The sequence below is a fragment of the Heptranchias perlo genome, chromosome 26, assembly GCF_035084215.1.
Source record: "Heptranchias perlo isolate sHepPer1 chromosome 26, sHepPer1.hap1, whole genome shotgun sequence".
Classification (NCBI taxonomy): domain Eukaryota; kingdom Metazoa; phylum Chordata; class Chondrichthyes; order Hexanchiformes; family Hexanchidae; genus Heptranchias; species Heptranchias perlo.
In genome coordinates, this window is record NC_090350.1 from 22,397,984 (window position 1) to 22,416,055 (window position 18,072).

The following is an 18,072-nucleotide window of genomic DNA, read 5'->3' on the forward strand; positions in this document are numbered from 1 at the left end:
AAATGATCATTCTCCAGGAAAAAGAAAGCACACGTTTGCTACTGTTGGTTGATGAGCAACCCTTAGCATCCCTTTTAATTTGTATGAGTTTCTCCAGGCAAAAAAGTATGATATTAATATATTGTCACTAACTATGCAATAGTATTCAGTAAAGCTTTAGTAAAAAATAATGTACAGTAGCCTGCTGCTGTGATGTGCTCTGATTATATATGGCTTCCTATGTTATAGAGGAACCATGTAATCTACCCCTTGCTATAAACATTTTTTGAACAGCTTTAAAAAAAAAGCCTTATAGTCAGGTAGTCTATTTTTGCACTTCCCCTTCCCTATTAATAGACACTTGCTGGAAAATATGGTGTGGACATAATATTTTTTCAATTTGAAGCTGCCACTGGGGTAAGATAATGCATACTGGGGGAAAAAAAACCCTAGTGAAATTATTAAAGAATCATCCCAAAGAAAATTCTGCCCATGGCCTGACTTTTAAGGCTTGAATGTGGAACCTTAGTTTTTCTACACTGGTAGAAAAACAATCATTTATGCATATTATACACTAATATATAGATGGTATTTCACAATGATCATCTCATCATTGAAGATATTCTGACCAGTATCTGAAGGTCATGTTGCAACAATAAAATTATGTATTTTTTTTAAATGGTAAATCACATTTGGCCACTGTCTCCTCTTGCTTTTTGTAGAACTTGCTGAAATCCAGCAGAATGTCTCTGATGTGAACCATAGTTATAAAACCCTTGGTAATGTACTAAAGGAATGTCAGGACCACCTTGGGGCTACATTTAACCAAATGCAGGAGGTTCGAGAAGAAACTGCTTCCATCATGAAATGGCTAGAGTTAAAAGAACAGACTTTGTCCACTTTGAATTCATCACCAACCAAAGCTCAAGCCGTGAAGGCACAAGTGGAGCAAAACAAGGTGAATATTTTAATAAATGTGACTAATAAAGCATAAATTAAATCCCATACAGCTAATAACACCGCAGTTAAAATTATCTTGCCGTCATTGCAAATTAAGCTTCTGAGGCCTAGTGATTTTTAATTAGTAAGCTACTTATATGATGATTTTTGTCAGTATGCTTCTTGGTGTAGAAAAAGGGGGAAATGTAGGAAGTAGTTATGTTGACCAAAGGAGACGAATAGGACGATAATAGACGAGTGAACTTTAACCTCCTTTTTAAGTCCGAGTTGGAACAAAACAAGATGAGTGTTCAATTTTCTTTCAGTCATTCAGAATGAGCATATAGGTCTGGACTTCAGCAAAATCCATAAATACTAAAGTCAATTGTCTGGGTTGCTTTGATTGCTGGGTTCCCCAAAGTGTAGCCGAGACCATCAAATAATATAGCTTTGTTCATCTGAAGAGCTGAATCTTCAATACTGTTATGAGTGAACAAATACTTTTGAGGAACAATTAAAATTGGGGTTACTTTAGTCTTGACTTACCTTCAAATATGGATAGTCAGGATGATGAAAGAAAAGGGTAAAACTATATTTATGGCCATTTCAAGTAACACGGACATTCATAAGCTACTGACTTTTGTGTTTAAGAAACCAGAGCTCTAGTCTGCCTTTATTTCTTTAGTTACTTTGTTTATGCTCTGATTGTGGTATGTAAATTGAAAAATCTTGTCAGATCATTGATTATCCAGATAGGGTGAGAAATTTAATTTTTTATTCCTTAAATCTTTTTAGCTCTACATAAATTCTACTTATAGTTCGACTGAGAAATTTTAATATTGTGCCATTTATATAATAGAAAATGTGCATCTTGAAAGCAATAATGAACTTGATTCTTAAAGTGCTAATACATAAAAGAAATTGAGCAATGAATTTGAGCTCGAAACTAACATTTAATTCCACAATTGATAAATCCTTCAAACTACAACAGAATTAATGCTGTATTTTAGTAAATGTACGCTTGCAAAGTTGTTGTCAATCACTGAACTCCTTTTTTGCTTAGGCCTTTCTTGCTGAGCTTGAACAGAATTCGGGGAAGGTTGAAAAGCTGAAAGAGACATTGAAAGACTTACTGAAGAAAAAAACAGACTCACCTGAAGCTAAGAAGTGGATGGAAATGCTAGAACAAATAGGTAAAACTAGTACAGTACAGTACTAATATTCATGTTTGCAGTTATAACAGAATAAGAAGCATATGAGAACAGAGCTGGCTCATGGGATTAGGACTACTGTTTGTGTGAAGGATAAACACCAACATAGATTCATTGGGCTGAATGTTCTGTTTCCATGTTGTAATTTTTATGTAAGTGTGGGAAATCTTTTTTTTGGAATCTTGAACAAGGAGGATACAGATCCATGAAGATATGAGAAACTAAAAGAAAGGCATCAACTGGGCAGGGGAGGAATTACTTAAAATAATATTTTGACTAAACTGAATGTTGCAGAGTATTGTAAATATATTTATGAACATCAATGTTACTTTCACAATCTTCCTTCACCCTAAAATAGTGCTCCAGTAATAGATACAGTGCTCACAGGCAGAGATCAAATCTTCACAACTATTGATTCAACAGGAAATTATAACACTGATCATTTCTCCCAAAAAAGGAAGTTTGTTTTAAATATACAAATTGTGGTCTCCTCCTTCTATCTTTATTGAATAGATAGATGTAACTCCCACCACAGCAATTTGTTTTGTAGACTTACTTCACTCATGAGTAGGAACTCCTAATTTTAATCATGCTTGCTGTACTTGTGAATAGAGTCTTGCACATGAAGCCATGTATCTCCTATATCTTTCGCCAAATAGTTTCCTTTTTGAAAAAAAGGTTATGTAGGTTTTAAAGGATTGTTAATGGTCTTATTCTTGAGTTTCTTTAAATAAAAATAGCTCATGATTTTAAAAGTGAACTCCGTACACCTTAAACAAATTGTTCTAATTCATTGATCTGATTGTCTCCTACTTTGAGGAAAATAACATGATATTTTTTGCTTCCCTCCAAGTTGCTTCATAAATTTTTGTTAATGTACATTTTTTTTATTCATTCATGGGATGTGGGCATCGCTGGCAAGGCCAGCATTTATTGCCCATCCCTAATTGCGCTTGAGAAGGTGGTCGTGAGCTGCCTTCTTGAACTGCTGCAGTCCATATGGTGAAGGTTCTCCCACAGTGCTGTTAGAAAGGGAGTTCCAGGATTTTGACCCAGCGACGATGAAGGAATGGCGATATATTTCCAAGTCGGGATGGTGTGTGACTTGGAGGGGAACGTGCAGGTGGTGTTGTTCCCATGTGCCTGCTGCTCTTGTCCTTCTAGGTGGTAGAGGTCGCGGGTTTGGGAGGTGCTGTCGAAGAAGCCTTGGCGAGTTGCTGCAGTACATCCTGTGGATGGTACACACTGCAGTCACAGTGCACCGGTGGTGAAGGGAGTGAATGTTTAGGGTGGTGGATGGGGTGCCAATCAAGCGGGCTACTTTGTCCTGGATGGTGTTGAGCTTCTTGAGTGTTGTTGGAGCTTCTTGAGTGTTGTTGGAGCTGCACTCATCCAAGCAAGTGGAGAATATTCCATCACACTCCTGACTTGTAGATGGTGGAAAGGCTTTGGGGAGTCAGGAGGTGAGTCACTCGCCGCAGAATCCCCAGCCTCTGACCTGCTCTTGTAGCCACAGTATTTATATGGCTGGTCCAGTTAAGTTTCTGGTCAATGGTGACCCCCAAGGATGTTGATGGTGGGGGATTCGGCAATGGTAATGCCGTTGAATGTAGAAGGATTGCTTCCAATTAAGGATTGCTTCAAAATTACATCAGTTGAACTGTATGAGGAAGGCCCCAGGTTTAATCTCTGGTGCGTGCCAAATTAGCACAGAAAATGCGGGTATGGAGAGAAGATATTGCCAGAGTTCCCTCTCCCGTTGCTGTGCAGTGACACCTGCTGGAAATGCGTGCATGTGAAGATCTTTGGGGGGGCGGAGGGGGGGAATGAATTGCTCTAGTTGCTGTGCGTAGCAACATTATAAATGCATTTCGAAACAGCATGTTTATGATGTCATTACGTATAGCGACCAGATTATTTCCCACCCCCCCACCCCCCCAAAAAAAAGTTTAGGACAGGGTTGCACTCAGTTGTGGTGATCTGCACAGTGGAGTAGCCATAGTCCAGACTTGCCTATGATGAATGACCACTTGGATCAGCTAGTAAGTGACCATTGTTTCCCATCGGGTTGTACCCCAGCAAACGTCACTGCACTCGGGAAAAGAGGGATTACCAGTGCAAATGAAGAAGGAAAAATACATTACACTGGCCAAAGTGTCTAAGTCTCTGGCTCTCGAGGGCTATGAAACACTCCACTGAAACAGGCTAATTAGTGGAAAAAATTGGGTACTGCTGATAAGGCTCCAGCCTTGCTAGAAGTGGGAAGGTTACAGTTCTCATCATGAATGTATTTTGTGAACTGTTTTTGAGGTGTGATAATTTTTATGTTAATTTTGAGTCTCTGGTTTGCTTTGGAAACTACTTAGCTACATTGTAGCTACTTAGCCTAGAGTATTTTAACTATGATTTTAAAGTTTTCTTTATCAAAAGATAACATTGTAGAATTCCACAGTATCAAACCATTTTGCATTATATTGCATGGTAAGTGCAAAACATTTTAACGTGATGCATTCTGATTTTGTCAATCAGTAAGAACCAATATGTATAATATTGCATGGAATCTTTCTCAGAATAAATCATCATTGTTATCTGTAATTTGTTTAGAGTCAAAGTGGACTCGAGCCAATCAGGCAATAACTGAGAGACAACAAAAACTTGAGGAATCAGCCAACCTGCTCTCAAGTTTCCAGAACACAGAATCACAGCTCAGTCCATGGCTTTCAGAGAAGGAATTAATGATGAGTGTACTGGGTCCTCTGTCAATTGATCCAAATATGCTACGTGCTCAGAAACAACAAGTGCAGGTAAAATTTAAAAACTACAAACTTGAAGGTTATTCACTAACACACCATAAAAGATTGAAGATGAAATATTTCCCAGTATCTCTAATTAAAGTCTTTATTTTGTTGTGACAGTTCATGTTGAAAGAATTTGAGACACGTAGACCCCAGTATGAACAACTGAACCAAGCAGCACGGGGAATACTGTGTGCATCTGGAGATGTATCTCCCTCTGACAGCCAGGTGAGAGATCAGCACGGAGCCATCAATGACAAATGGGATAAACTTACCAATCAGCTCAACGGTCGATCCAGTCACATTGATCAAGCCATAGCCAAGAGTACACAGTACCAAGAGCTACTGCAGCAACTCACAGACAAAGTTAGAAGCCTCGGTAATAAACTAAACAGCCAATCTGTGATCAGCACACAGCCAGATGTTGTCAAACAACAACTCGAAGACACCAGTGAAATTCGTTCAGATTTGGAACAGCAAAAGGAGCAGATTGAAGAGGCACAAATTCTCTGCGATGACCTGTCCTCCCTTGTTGGTGAACAGTATTTAAAGGATGAGCTTCGGAAGCGGCTGGATGCTGTCCTGATGCCATTTAATGGTCTTGAAGAGAGAGCAGGTTGGTATAGATGCTGTATTGTACAAGGTCATTGTTATTTTCTACAGATTTAGTTAGTGTACCAAAAAAAAACTATTGTAATACGATTTAACACCAGTTAATCATCTCTTACCAGACGAAGTGACGAAACAGGCTGCCATAATTTTTCAAGTTATGAACTTTAGTTACTTCTATTACAGATACATTCCACTCTTCCGTCACTATATGTTGAAACTCAGCTGAAATCCATGTAGTCAATAAGCTGTCAGAAACATTTCCAATTGACCGAATTCCTTAAAGAGCATGGAAGAAACCAATTTTAATGCTTTTCCGCTGAATCCTTGTCTGGGGCTGAGAATTTTCAATTTTTGGAAAGTATTGGGAGCAGATTTCATGTCTATTTGTGTGTGTCCATAAACACTAATTTGCTACATTAATAACTCAAAATATCACAAACCTTTTGTAACCAACCCTCTGAACAAATTCCTTCTACTGGACATTGAATTACTTCAATAAATTTGCATTATAGGAACTATGTGACTATTATAAATGGTGACTTAACAGCTGATAGCATAAAGTGTATCATGTTATAAGAGAATTTCATCTTGACATCTTGTCATCAGTTTCTCAGAGCTGTGTGCCTGTCCATAAATGCTGATTGACCAGTTTCACAATTTAAAAGGCACTTATTCGGCATAAAATTATTGTTGAGAATTAGCATGTTGTGAAGTGAGTGTTCGTGGATTCTAACTTAATTGACATGAAGTACTGATGTCCAAGTTGAAAATACACTGGTAACCGCAAAATAATGAACTGTGTAATATATGTTGCACCTCCCCTTGATATTCAATGGCATCACCATTGCCGAATCCCCCATCATCAACATCCTGGGGGTCACCATTGACCAGAAACTTAACTGGACCAGCCATATAAAAACTGCGGCTACAAGAGCAGGTCAAAGGCTGGGTATTCTGCGGTAAGTGACTCACCTCCTGACTTCCCAAAGCCTTTCCACCATCTACACGGCACAAGTCAGGAGTGTGATGGAATACTCTCCACTTGCCTGATGAGTGCAGCTCCAAGAAGCTTGACACCATCCAGGACAAAGCAGCCCGTTTGATTGGTGCCTCATCCACCACCCTAAACATTCACCCCCTTTGCCACTGGCACACCGTGGCCGCAGTTGTACCATCCATAGGATGCACTGCAGCAACTCGCCAAGGCTTCTTCGATAGCACCTCCTAAACCCGCGACCTCTGCCACCTAGAAGGAAAAGAGCAGCAGGCACACGGGAACAACACCACCTGCACGTTCCCCTCCAAGTCACACACCATCCCGACTTGGAAATATATCGCCGTTCCTTCATCGTGGCTGGGTCAAAATCATGGAACTCGCTACCTAACAGCACTTTGGGAGAACCTTCACCACACGGACTGCAGCAGTTCAAGAAGGCGGCTCACCACCACCTTCTCAAGGGCAATTCGGGATGGGCAATAAATGCTGGCCTTGCCAGAGAAGCCCACATCCCATGAACAAATTTTTAAAAATTAAAATGTTTTCATTTAAAGAATTATATTGGAAGATTCCATGAGTGAGTTTGAAACACTTGTTGTAAACTACAGCTAGCAAAGGTCAATGAGTTCAAAGTAACAATTCAGCACCGTAATGAAAAATATAATTGGATCACAAAGATTATCCATAGAATGTGATGAATTAGTCATTCTTTGCATTTGTATCCATTTGAATATTCTACTTCATAATCAGAATTTGCGTTTTGTTGAATATGCGTTGAATTTTGTTGAATTTGCGTTTTATGGAATAAAGTTGTATCCACTTTAACAACTGGAATGGGCTAGCAATAATCAAAGGGTTATCAGTAGCTATTACTGATATGACACCAAATTAGTCAGAGGAGCTACTTATGAACTTCATGAGAAAGAGTAGAGTCCTGCTGCTACTTGATGAAGCTCTAATGGACTAATTAAGTGCTTTCAAGTGCCTGAACCGCGGCACTGCTTTGGGTGTCGGGGCCCTGTACTGTCGGGTGCTGAGGCATACTCAACACCCAATATGCATAGTGCCCCAAAATGCAGTGGTCAAGCAGCTTTGGCGCTCTGAGTCTGAGTGCACACAATGCACAATTGCTCATTAAGAGTGCTTAAGTAGTGGTCCAGATGCTCAGTGCTTGCTTGCAAAGGGCAGAAAAGGCCAAGCATTAAAATTCCACTTTTCTTCCTAAGGCCATTGAAAAGAGACATTGTTCCCCAAACCATTTTGCAGCTGAGAAAAATGGCTCAGCTTTAAAGGCAGTCAGCAGCCCTTTAACAGCTCCTGGTGCCCAATAATGTAGTCCCTGATCCCGTGGCCTTCCCGACGCATCATGAATGTAGTCCCAAGAGCATCACAAAAATAATTTAATGAGCTAACCTCGCATTATTAGATGAGGTCAAATCTGGGAAACACTGTAGTTGTACTGCATTATCAACCCGTATGTATTGTAAAGAAAAAGCACTTAGCACTTTGTGTTTTGACTTGAGCTTTATGGCCACAAATGTTTGACCAAGAGTTTCCTTCCAAGCAGCAAGTTACAGTTCAAACTGAACTACTTACAGATATCGATCTAAGTTTACATTTACCACAGAGCATTTTTGAAATAAGTTAGTATTCTTTTCTCAATTAATTGGACTGATATTTACCTTTTTTAACTGCTACTTTTGTTAAAAAGTATTCAAAGTGCATTTAATTCTAGCTCCTGTGATTAATATTCCAGTTCCCATCCCTTTTCCGCCCCCCCACTCAGGAAGTTAATGACAGTTTTTGGGCTAAATCTGCTCACCAACACATCACCCAAATAGCCACTCTTCATGTGTGAGCTCAGAGAGTGAGAGTTAGAAGCCTATTTGATTGTGGAAGGCATTACAGCTAAGCCAATCCTGTTCTCGCCCAACATCCATGCACATGCACTTTCAAGTAGGGTCACTAGATAGTGAAAAGTAGCGAAAAATCTGGCTTTTTTTTTTCTCTTTTCTAGCCCAGGAGCACTGAAGTGAATTGTATCTCCCTAATCACTCCTCAGTTAATATCAGCTAAATTAGCACGTTAGGGATCAAATTTGGGACCTTCTGCTCCATATGCCTTAGTGCTACACTAGGGGGTCCCTATAATTCAGAATCTTTATAATTGGGCCTTCTGATTTGGGGGGTTAATTTCTATTTGAAATTGCGTTTTTTTTAAAATGAATGAAATCAGCTACAAGTAAATCATACTTTTCTGGATAAAAATCACAATCAGAAAACTTCAGGTGTAGTCAGCAAAACAATTTGGGAAGGAACAAATAAAATACCTTAAGCAAATAGTGAATGCTCACAACTATCTTCACAAAGTGCAATGCTAAAGTAGTTGAACTGCATCATTAGCTACATCCTTAGCTTCCATCAGCCAAAAGTGAATTTTGTGTCAAATACTGGAGAGAAAATGAGATGGTTCCTGTGCCAAACGGGGAAAGTATCTGCAGGTCTCAACAGAACTGCAGTTGGACATCATTGTCTAGTTTTATTAACCCAAATTTTGGACTTCATCTTTCCAGGGGATAAAATCTGATGGCTAATTTATAATAAATCAGCAAGTTGGATTATACACTCATTAATGAATGTAATGTTAGACTAAATAATGCACAAAGTATTATTCTAATGGTAAGGTGGGTTGTAGTCCTTTAAGCTAACAAAGCCTCATTTTAACTAACACAGCCTCAGCTTATTCAGAGTTTAATTGTTTATAAACATATGAAAAACAATGCATAGAAAAAGACCAGCTGGTCCATCAATATTAATTAAATATTGCACATATGTGCATGCTTTTGTTTACTATTACACTTTAAGGTTTGTAGTGCTTTTTAAAAAATATTTTTAAATCTGTATTTGCATTTCAGACATTTTGTGGGAAATTTGAAGAATATTACCTTATTTAGTTATGTTGCAAAATTAATTGGTAAATAACACGTTAATAGATGTTGCTTAATACTTGTTATCTACAGGTGACCGCATAAACCAACTTCAAACAACTCTGGCCAGTTCTCAGCAGTTCCAACAAACATTTGATGAACTCAAGCTGTGGCTGGATGGTAAATGCAGTGAGCATACTCAGAGGCCTCCTGTGTCTGCATACCTTGATGTTTTACAGTCTCAGATAAGTGAGCAGGAGGAGTTCCAAAAAAGCCTGAATCAGCATTCGGGCTCCTATGAGATGATCCTTGCTGAAGGGGAGTCTCTATTTCGAAGTGCCCAACCTGGAGAAGAAAAGTTAAACCTTCAAAGTCAGTTGTCAACCCTTAAAGGACAGTGGGATGAGCTAAGCAAGCAGGCAGCAGGCAGACATTCTAAACTCAAAGACTGTTTTCAGAAAGCTCAGAAGTACAGACGGTATGTGGAAGACTTGCTCCCATGGATAGAAGAATGTGAGTTTAAAATTGAAGAACTGGAGATCACCATTGATCCAGCACAACTGAACTCCTCTTTAGCTAGTGCTAAGGATCTACACCATGATGTAGAGAAACACCGTTCACTGCTGGAGATGGTGAACACTACTGCTGACATCCTTGTAGATTCCTGTCAGGTGGATGAAGAAAATATTAGGGATGAAAAAACAGATATCAACCAAAGGATGGACCACATTACAGAGCAACTTCAAGCCAAAAGCGAATCCATAGAGGAAATGGCCCAAAGGTTAAAGGAGTTCCAAGACTCTCTGAAAAACATTCAGAAGAAACTTGATGGTACCAAACAGCAGCTTGAAATATATGATGCCCTTGGACCACAGGCTTACAGTAATAAAAACTTGGAAAAGCTGAGGACACGGCAGGAAGCTCTTCAGATCTTAGAGCCACAAGTGGACTATCTGAGAGACCTCGCCCAAGGTCTGGTAGAAGATGCTCCTGATGGTGCAGATTCATCACAACTCCTACAGCAAGCAGAAGTAGTTCAGCAAGAATATGGCAATGTAAAACAGAGAGTGGATGAAAGCTGCTTGTCAATGGAAAACAGACTTCAAGGAATTGGACATTTCCAAAACCATGTCCGAGAAATGTTTTCACACCTTGCAGACCTGGATGACGAATTGGACAGCATGAGTCCCATTGGGCGGGACCTTGACAGCCTGCAATCACAGATTGATGATATTAAGCAATTTATGAGCAAACTTAAAGAACTAAAGAAAGATATTGAAACTTCAGAAAAAGAATGCAAACAGATGCTAGAGGTGGAAGGCAGTCCAGATCTACAAGGGCTGAAACGAGAGCTTGAAGCCTTGAACAAGCAGTGTGGTAAACTACTGGAACGAGGGAGGAACAGACAAGAGCAAGTAGAGATGACTGTGGCGCGCGTTGAAGATTTCTATGAAAAACTCAAAGAACTGAATAGCCTCCTAACCAAAACTGAAGAGGGTGAAGAATTGCAAGGGATGGTGGGAACGGAAGTTGATGTCATCAATCAGCAACTGGCAAACTTTAAGGTAAGGTTTGTTTTAACTCAGCCCATGGCACTTTTTTGAGGTTCCCAAAGTGATAAATAGGTTGAAACTTTATTTCTGTGTGGTATTTTGTAATTGCTACAACAGTGATTCAAATATATACTATTGTAGTCTATTTATTTGTGGTCTTACTCCTGTATCAGCCAGAATTTGCATGTCACTGGTTGTTTCTTGTTGCAATGTATAAACTTAACAGTGTTTTTGTGGCACTGTCTGCATTGAAAATCATTAACCCCCTTTCAAATGCTGCTCTAACCTGCTGGAACTTCTGCTGTAGGTGATTGGCAGTGCTGTACGCTGTGGGCAGGAATTTTCACCAGATCAGAAATTCCTACCCAAAGTGTGCAGTGGTGTCAGTCACAGCAGGAGTCTCAGAAGGTAGGAGGTCGTGGTTGGTGCTTGAGAGAAGTCAGGAGCAGTGCTTTTGGAGGATAGGAGAAGCTGGGAGCAGCACTTTTGAGAGGGGAAAGAGGAGAAACTGAGCAGTACTTTGTGGTGGGGGGGAAGGTATTTGCACACTGTCTAGATCATTTTCCCCACAAGTTAGTATTGTGGTCAGTTGTTATCCTTTCATGAAGTTTTCTGAGTTTTTACAGAAACTTACAAGCTTCTTGCCAGTATCACTATTGTGTAAGTTATTGATGTTGACTACCAGTCTTGGAATATGTTTTAATATTATGTTGCAATTTAGATAAAGGTCTGCATTGGCTAGACGTACAAGAATTTTTCATCTTGTCATAGGTCTTTTCTGGAAACAGATATTGAAAAGTTTATATTGTCTCCCAGCTTCAAATAACTTTCAAACCGCATAATCTGCAGTGGATTAGTTAGTGGAGTTCATTGTGCACAATTAAAATGATGGAAGGTGACCTTGGAATACGAGATGGTGTTCCTTGATGTAATTAGTGTTTGTGAATTGAGTTCACCTGCTCGGTGTCCACAAGCGGGAGAGCTTCAGATCACATACGAGAGGCAAGCACTAGTTGCCAGAGCCATTTGTATGATTAGTCCAGCACCATCTCCATGGTTGAAGAGAAGTTATCGGGGCCCTCAGAGTCCTGTACAACCTCCTGCGGCTTTTAGCGAATCTCACCTGCTTCACTGCTGGAAAACAGCTCACTAACTACAATGTGCATGCATTGGCATCAGATCTAATCTCTCCTCATTCATAGATGTTTCAACCAATACCTTTTTTTCGGATATAATTTGAATATTGGTGACCATGGACAGTGCTCCAGCACCACTAAGACTTTGGGCCCAACTGCCACACATATCATTTTCTTTTCAGACACTCTGCTGCAGACTGCCGTCCTGAAACTATGGCACTCATTATTCTTGGGGTTCAGTCATGTTAATGAATACAATACCTAGATAGCTTTAAAATGGGGTTTGTAATTCTTGGGAATCCTGACGAAGCAGGATTCTATTCCTAAGCTGGTGGACTCATTGCTACAAGGTTTCCACTTTTAGAACCTGACCAAAGCAGCTTTGGCGAATGCTGCTCAGTTCCAGCAAGGGGCCCCTTTTCATTTGTCTGATTCATAGGTGGTATTTATCATATAAATGTAGGATGGCAAATCATCCTTTCAGAAGAATGCAGCATGCCCTGAAAAAGTTCAGTATTTTGGGGAAGGAAATTTATGCCCAATGGCCAAATGAGAACTGTGACTTATGAAGCATTCTGGACTAAGTGCATCCACAAGGAAATGTTTAGCTTAACATCGGTGGTGGGAAAGATAATGGAATCTTTACTCAAAGATGTAATAGAAAAACATCTAGAAAACAAAAATGTAATAAAGAATAGTCAGCATGGATTTCAGTAGGGAAAGTCATGCTTGACCAACCTTATTGCATTCTTTAAAGAAGTAACAGAAAGAGTAGATAAGGGCAATGCAGTAGATGTAATATATTTGGATTTTTCAAAAGGCCTTCGATAAGGTACCGCATTGTAGACTCATGAATAAAGTCAGAGCATGTGGAGTCGAGAGAAGTGGTAGAATGGATAGCAAGCTGGCCAGAAAACCGAGAGTTGGGCTAAGAGTAGCTACTCAGAATGGCAAAAGATGGGAAGTGGTGTTCTACAGGGCGCTGGTACCACTGTTGTTCACAATTTACATTAATGATTTGGATTCAGAAATCAGAAGTACGATTTCAAAATTTGCGGATGACACAAAATTGGGGGTCATTGTAGTTAATACAAAGGGAAAATGCGTCAAAATACAAGAAGACATTAATAAACTTGCAGAATGGGTCTGTAATTGGCAAATGAATTTTGATGTAGATAAGTGTAAGGTGGTGCATTTTGGTAGGGAGAATAAGGAGGCCACATAATGCTTGGATAATAAGAGTCTAAATGGGGTAGAGGAGCAGAGCGATCTGGGGGTACAGATACACAAATCACTAAAAGTAGCGACACAGGCTAATAAGGCGATAAAAACAGCAAACCAAGCACTGGGGTTCATTTCTAGAGGAATAGAATTGAAAAGAAGAGAAATTATGTTAAACTTGTATAGAAGCTTGGTTAGGCCACACTTGGAGTAATGTGCACAGTTCTGGTCTCCAGATTACGAAAACGATATAGAGACTTTGGGGAAGGTACAAAAAAGATTTGCAAGGATGATACCAGAACTGAGAGGATATACTTATCAGGAAGAACTAAACAGGCTGGGGCTCTTTTCTCTAGAAAAGAGAAGGCTGAGGGGTGACCTGATAGAGATCTTTAAGATAATGAAAGGGTTTGATAAGGTAGACATAGAGAAAATGTTTCCACTTGTGGGGAGTCCAAAAGTAGAGGTCATCAATATAAGATAGTCACTAATGAATCCAGTAGGGAATTTAGGAGAAACTTCTTTACCCAAAGAGTGGTAAGAATGTGGAACGCGCTACCACAAGGAGTAATTGAGGCAAATAGCATGGATGCATTTAAAGGGAAGCTAGATAAGCAAATGAGGGAGAAAGGAATAGAAGGGTATGCTGATAGGGTTAGATGAAGGGGGCGGGAGGAGGCTCGTGTGGAGCATAAATGCCAACACAGACCAGTTGGGCCGAATGGCCTGTTTCTGTGCTATAGACTCGATGTAATTTCTGTTCCCTCCTTGTGAGTAAGAAAAAAAAAGCACGCTACACTGACCGCTTTAGCAGGCTCACTAAACTTTTTCTGATCCACGAGCACTTGGAAAATTCATTTTTATTGCTTTCCCTGATCTCTGGTCCATTACATTGCACTCTTCAGACTACATACAAACATGTTCTCCAGTCAGTGTGTGAAATATTTTGTCACATTTGTGAAATTAATAATAAAAAGTGTGTCTGAACTAATCAAGTCAAATTAATCTGAATTTTTAAAAATGTCTAATTTATGTTTTTCATAACATGAGTGTAAGTACATTTTATTTATTGGAATAAAGTCTGTAGCTTAAGGCATTGCTTGTGTGTACCTTGACAAAATGGATGAAACAAACTACTGCAAATGCTGCCACTTACCTGCAGCTAATTTAAATTGCAGCAATTCCATTATTGAGCAGCTGAGCTGAGTTAGCTAGTTATTCTGCTAAAAATAGCATGCGGAGTCTGTCACCTGTCTTTAGCTAACTATTTGTGTTCCTCCCCAATAGTTGACATAGCAGTCCGTGTCTGGAGTTCTACAGCGCTCTACGCCTGTTGTCTCAGGACCCCTCCCTATAGAAGCATGGGCTTGAATATCAAGGCTTTGCTATTTTTAAGAAATGATGCAGAGCAGAGAGCATTTAACAGCCGTCTTAATGGCCTCAGGTTTTTTTGAAAATAAATACACCCATGATTAAAAGTGATCTAATGTTATTTTTAACCCTACATTTTTTTCTTAGTTTAATTTGTGGGTTTTTTCTATTTTTCTAACCTTTTTTCTCCACCAGTTATTAACTTCCTCCTGCTCTCTTCCTCTTCCATGGGCACTGACTGAGGTTTGCTTCCACATGTATGGTTGCTGTCCAGTACCTTGCACAAATGTAAGCCCCAGACAACGGTTGTTGGCAGGCTATTGGCGTGCAAGGGACGTCACAGCCGAACACATTCCTGTTCTAACCCAACATCCAGATGCCTGATTTCACTGGAGGTCACTGGATAACTATCAGGATTGGGCATCTTGGTCATTTTTTTTTCTTTCCTAAACCACTGCCCTGGCTGAAATCTGCCAGCTCAGCACAGACCACAGATTGAACCTGGGACTTTCACAGTCTGTATGGTGCAGTTATTCACATCCATAACAAGCTGAGCCATTGGGGAGTTAAATTCTAAGTGCTTAGGAATTGAAATGTTGGTGTGTGTTTATTAAGCTACGCAAGCTTGAAAGCTGTCTGGTCTCCTTACAGCAGCAAATAAAATGAGAAGTTGAAAACTTTCTGTTCAGTTATTCTGAACATCAGTTTAATTTGTAACAAGTAGGCTTACTATCAGTCTGTGTGGCCAAATGATACAAAGATTCAGTTACTAAATCAAAACCGCTCAATTGTACAGTCAAGACAACCAGTCATAGACGTGTGCATTAGTCCAAGACAGTGTACGAAAGGCCGATAGATGACTCAAAGGTCCCAAAGAAATGCTGTTAAACAGTAACAACTTTTTTTTTAAGTGACACTGTAATACTAAAAGCGGCAAAAGATCTGAATCAGACTGCTTCTATGTTCAGAAATAGGCCCTTGGTTGCACCGAAAAATAAAATTGATAAAAAGTGGCCAAATTAAATTATCCTATTATTAGTGTTCACTGCTTGCCCAACCAAGGACTGCAAGATCAAAAATGACAGTATTCCCAGCCAAAATGATTACTCAATAGAAACCTCTTAATGGCTCACCTCCATGGCAAGCAGAATATTCCCATTATCCACATATTTATGTAAAGCAAACACAGCTGAATATGTGGGAAATAAATTGGTGCTCAATCAAATGATCCCTAAAGGTAAACATTTTTATTAACCATTGCTTGGAATGTATTTTGTTGCTATAGTTAGAAATTAACTAGAAAAGAACTGACCCTTGCTATATTATGTTGTGGTGCCTTTTAATACCTGCCCATAAGTGCACACCATATGATATATAGTGTTTAATTGTGCTTCAGAAGATAGTAATCCTACCAAACATTTCTATTTTGCATTCATAAGCATTTTCTTTCTGCAATTCAGCCTTTTTTTTACAATGCTTTGCTACAGGCATTTTTCAGTGACCTGTAGCAAAGCATCATGTGCTTACCCAACATTTCCTTAATATGTTTCTTTGTCTATGGCATGGAAACTATTTTTAAAAACCCTGCACTTTCTAATAGTGTTGCAAATTGTTCAGCTGAAGAACAGGACACAAGCTATATTAACTTATAAATAGAAATGCTGTGAAAATGACTGCCTTGACATGTTGATGCAGTGCAGGAATGGTATTCTAGTTCCAATTGCAACTTCATCACAGTGCTGGGTGTTGCTGTGTGAAGTGGTTCAGTGATGCATTCAGCCAGTATTATCAGTGATCAACCATCTATGTAGCACCATGTGAGGTGAGGTTAAACTATCCACATTTGGTATGTAGTGGTGTCACCTCTTATAAACACTGCAGAGTAGAGTATTAATCTGCTTTGGCAGCCTGCAGAGATGGAATGTTTCTGAATTGAAAAGTTTCTGTGGGTCACTCCAGTCAGCTGCTAAAAATTTGTCTGCATTTTAGGGTGTCCCACAATAAGAGATGTTTCTGCACATGGATCTGTGCATATTTTAGTGCTTCATTATTTCAGTGGGAAATCCAAAAGCTGCACATACATACACAGTAGACTTCCAAATTAGGCTGAGTGAATCCAACTGTCTGCTCAGAATTTTATTGCAAATATATATACTGCAAGTCCGATGCATCCATTGCTTTTTGTGGAGTTAGAGGGGAGAAGGCAGATTAGTTTCCTCTAAAGAATGGATAAATGTTAAGTTCTCCTCAAAGTTCAAGAGTATAGCATACCTGATGCACAGCTGCAATAGCCATCCACTTCCAGATCTGGCTGAACCACATCAAACTCTACTAGACCTCACTCTTCTTTGTCAAAACCACCCACTACTCTAGGATCATTCTAGAAGGAGATGATAACCACCCCCACCCCCATCTCCTTTTCTCTACCACCAGTGCCTCCCTAAACCCCTTTTACCTACCCTCTCCAACCTCACCTCTAACAACAAGTGCGAAGAGCTCATAGACTTCTTCCTCACCAAGATAGAGACCATCCATTCTGCCCCCTGCATTCCCCTTTCCCCTTGCCCTCCAAGTCAAATCTCTGTCGTCGCCCTCCAAACCTAGCCCTAAATACCTCTCTGACTAATTTCAACCCCCTCTCCCCATGCCCTCTCTGAGCTCATCTCTTCCATGATACAGAACTCCTGCTCCTTCAACCCCATTCCCACTAAACTCCTGACCGCCCAAGTTCCCTTTCCTGGCTCCCATGCTACCTGACATTGTAAATGTGACCACTATCTTGACCCTTCTCAAAAAAAAAAATATCCTCAACCCTTCTGTCTCAGCTAACTACCACCCATGTCCAGCGTCCTTTTCCTCTCATGTCCTTGAACATGTCGCTTCCCAGATCCATGCTCATCTCTCTTGCAACATCCTGTTTGAATCCTTTCCATGAGGTTTCTCCCCCTCCCTCAACACTGAAATGGTCCTAACCAAAGTCAGGAATGACATGCTCTGTGATTGTGACCATGGTGCATTATCTTTCCTTGTTGTCCTCCATCTCTCTGAATTGTTTGACGCATCCATCCTCCTCCAACGCCTCTTCTCCATTGCCCAACTCAGTGGGGCTACACTTACTTGGCTTCATTTTTACCTATCCAATCGTAGCCAGAGAAACTCTAGCAATGGATTTTTTTTCTCAAACCCCACATTGTCACTGCCAGAGTTTCCCAAGGATCCATTCTTGGTCCTCTCCTCTTCCTTGTCTACGTGCTGCCTCTTGGCAATATCATTTGCAGACGGCGTCAGCTTCCACATGTCACTGATGAAACCAGCTGTACCTCTCCACCATC

The 18,072-nt window shown here is 40.0% G+C and overlaps 1 protein-coding gene across 16 annotated transcripts in view; it reads left to right on the plus strand.

Annotated features, from left to right (window-relative positions):
- Positions 1–18,072, plus strand: part of macf1a (microtubule actin crosslinking factor 1a) — a 523,722-nt gene that overhangs the window by 395,812 nt on the left and 109,838 nt on the right. For all 16 annotated transcript variants that reach the window (XM_068006497.1, XM_068006495.1, XM_068006501.1 and 13 more), the window contains 5 exons: positions 702–937; positions 1,982–2,111; positions 4,734–4,933; positions 5,045–5,540; positions 9,553–11,024. In XM_068006497.1, coding sequence (XP_067862598.1) covers positions 702–937; positions 1,982–2,111; positions 4,734–4,933; positions 5,045–5,540; positions 9,553–11,024 — 2,534 coding nt within the window. The remainder of the gene's footprint in view (positions 1–701; positions 938–1,981; positions 2,112–4,733; positions 4,934–5,044; positions 5,541–9,552; positions 11,025–18,072) is intronic.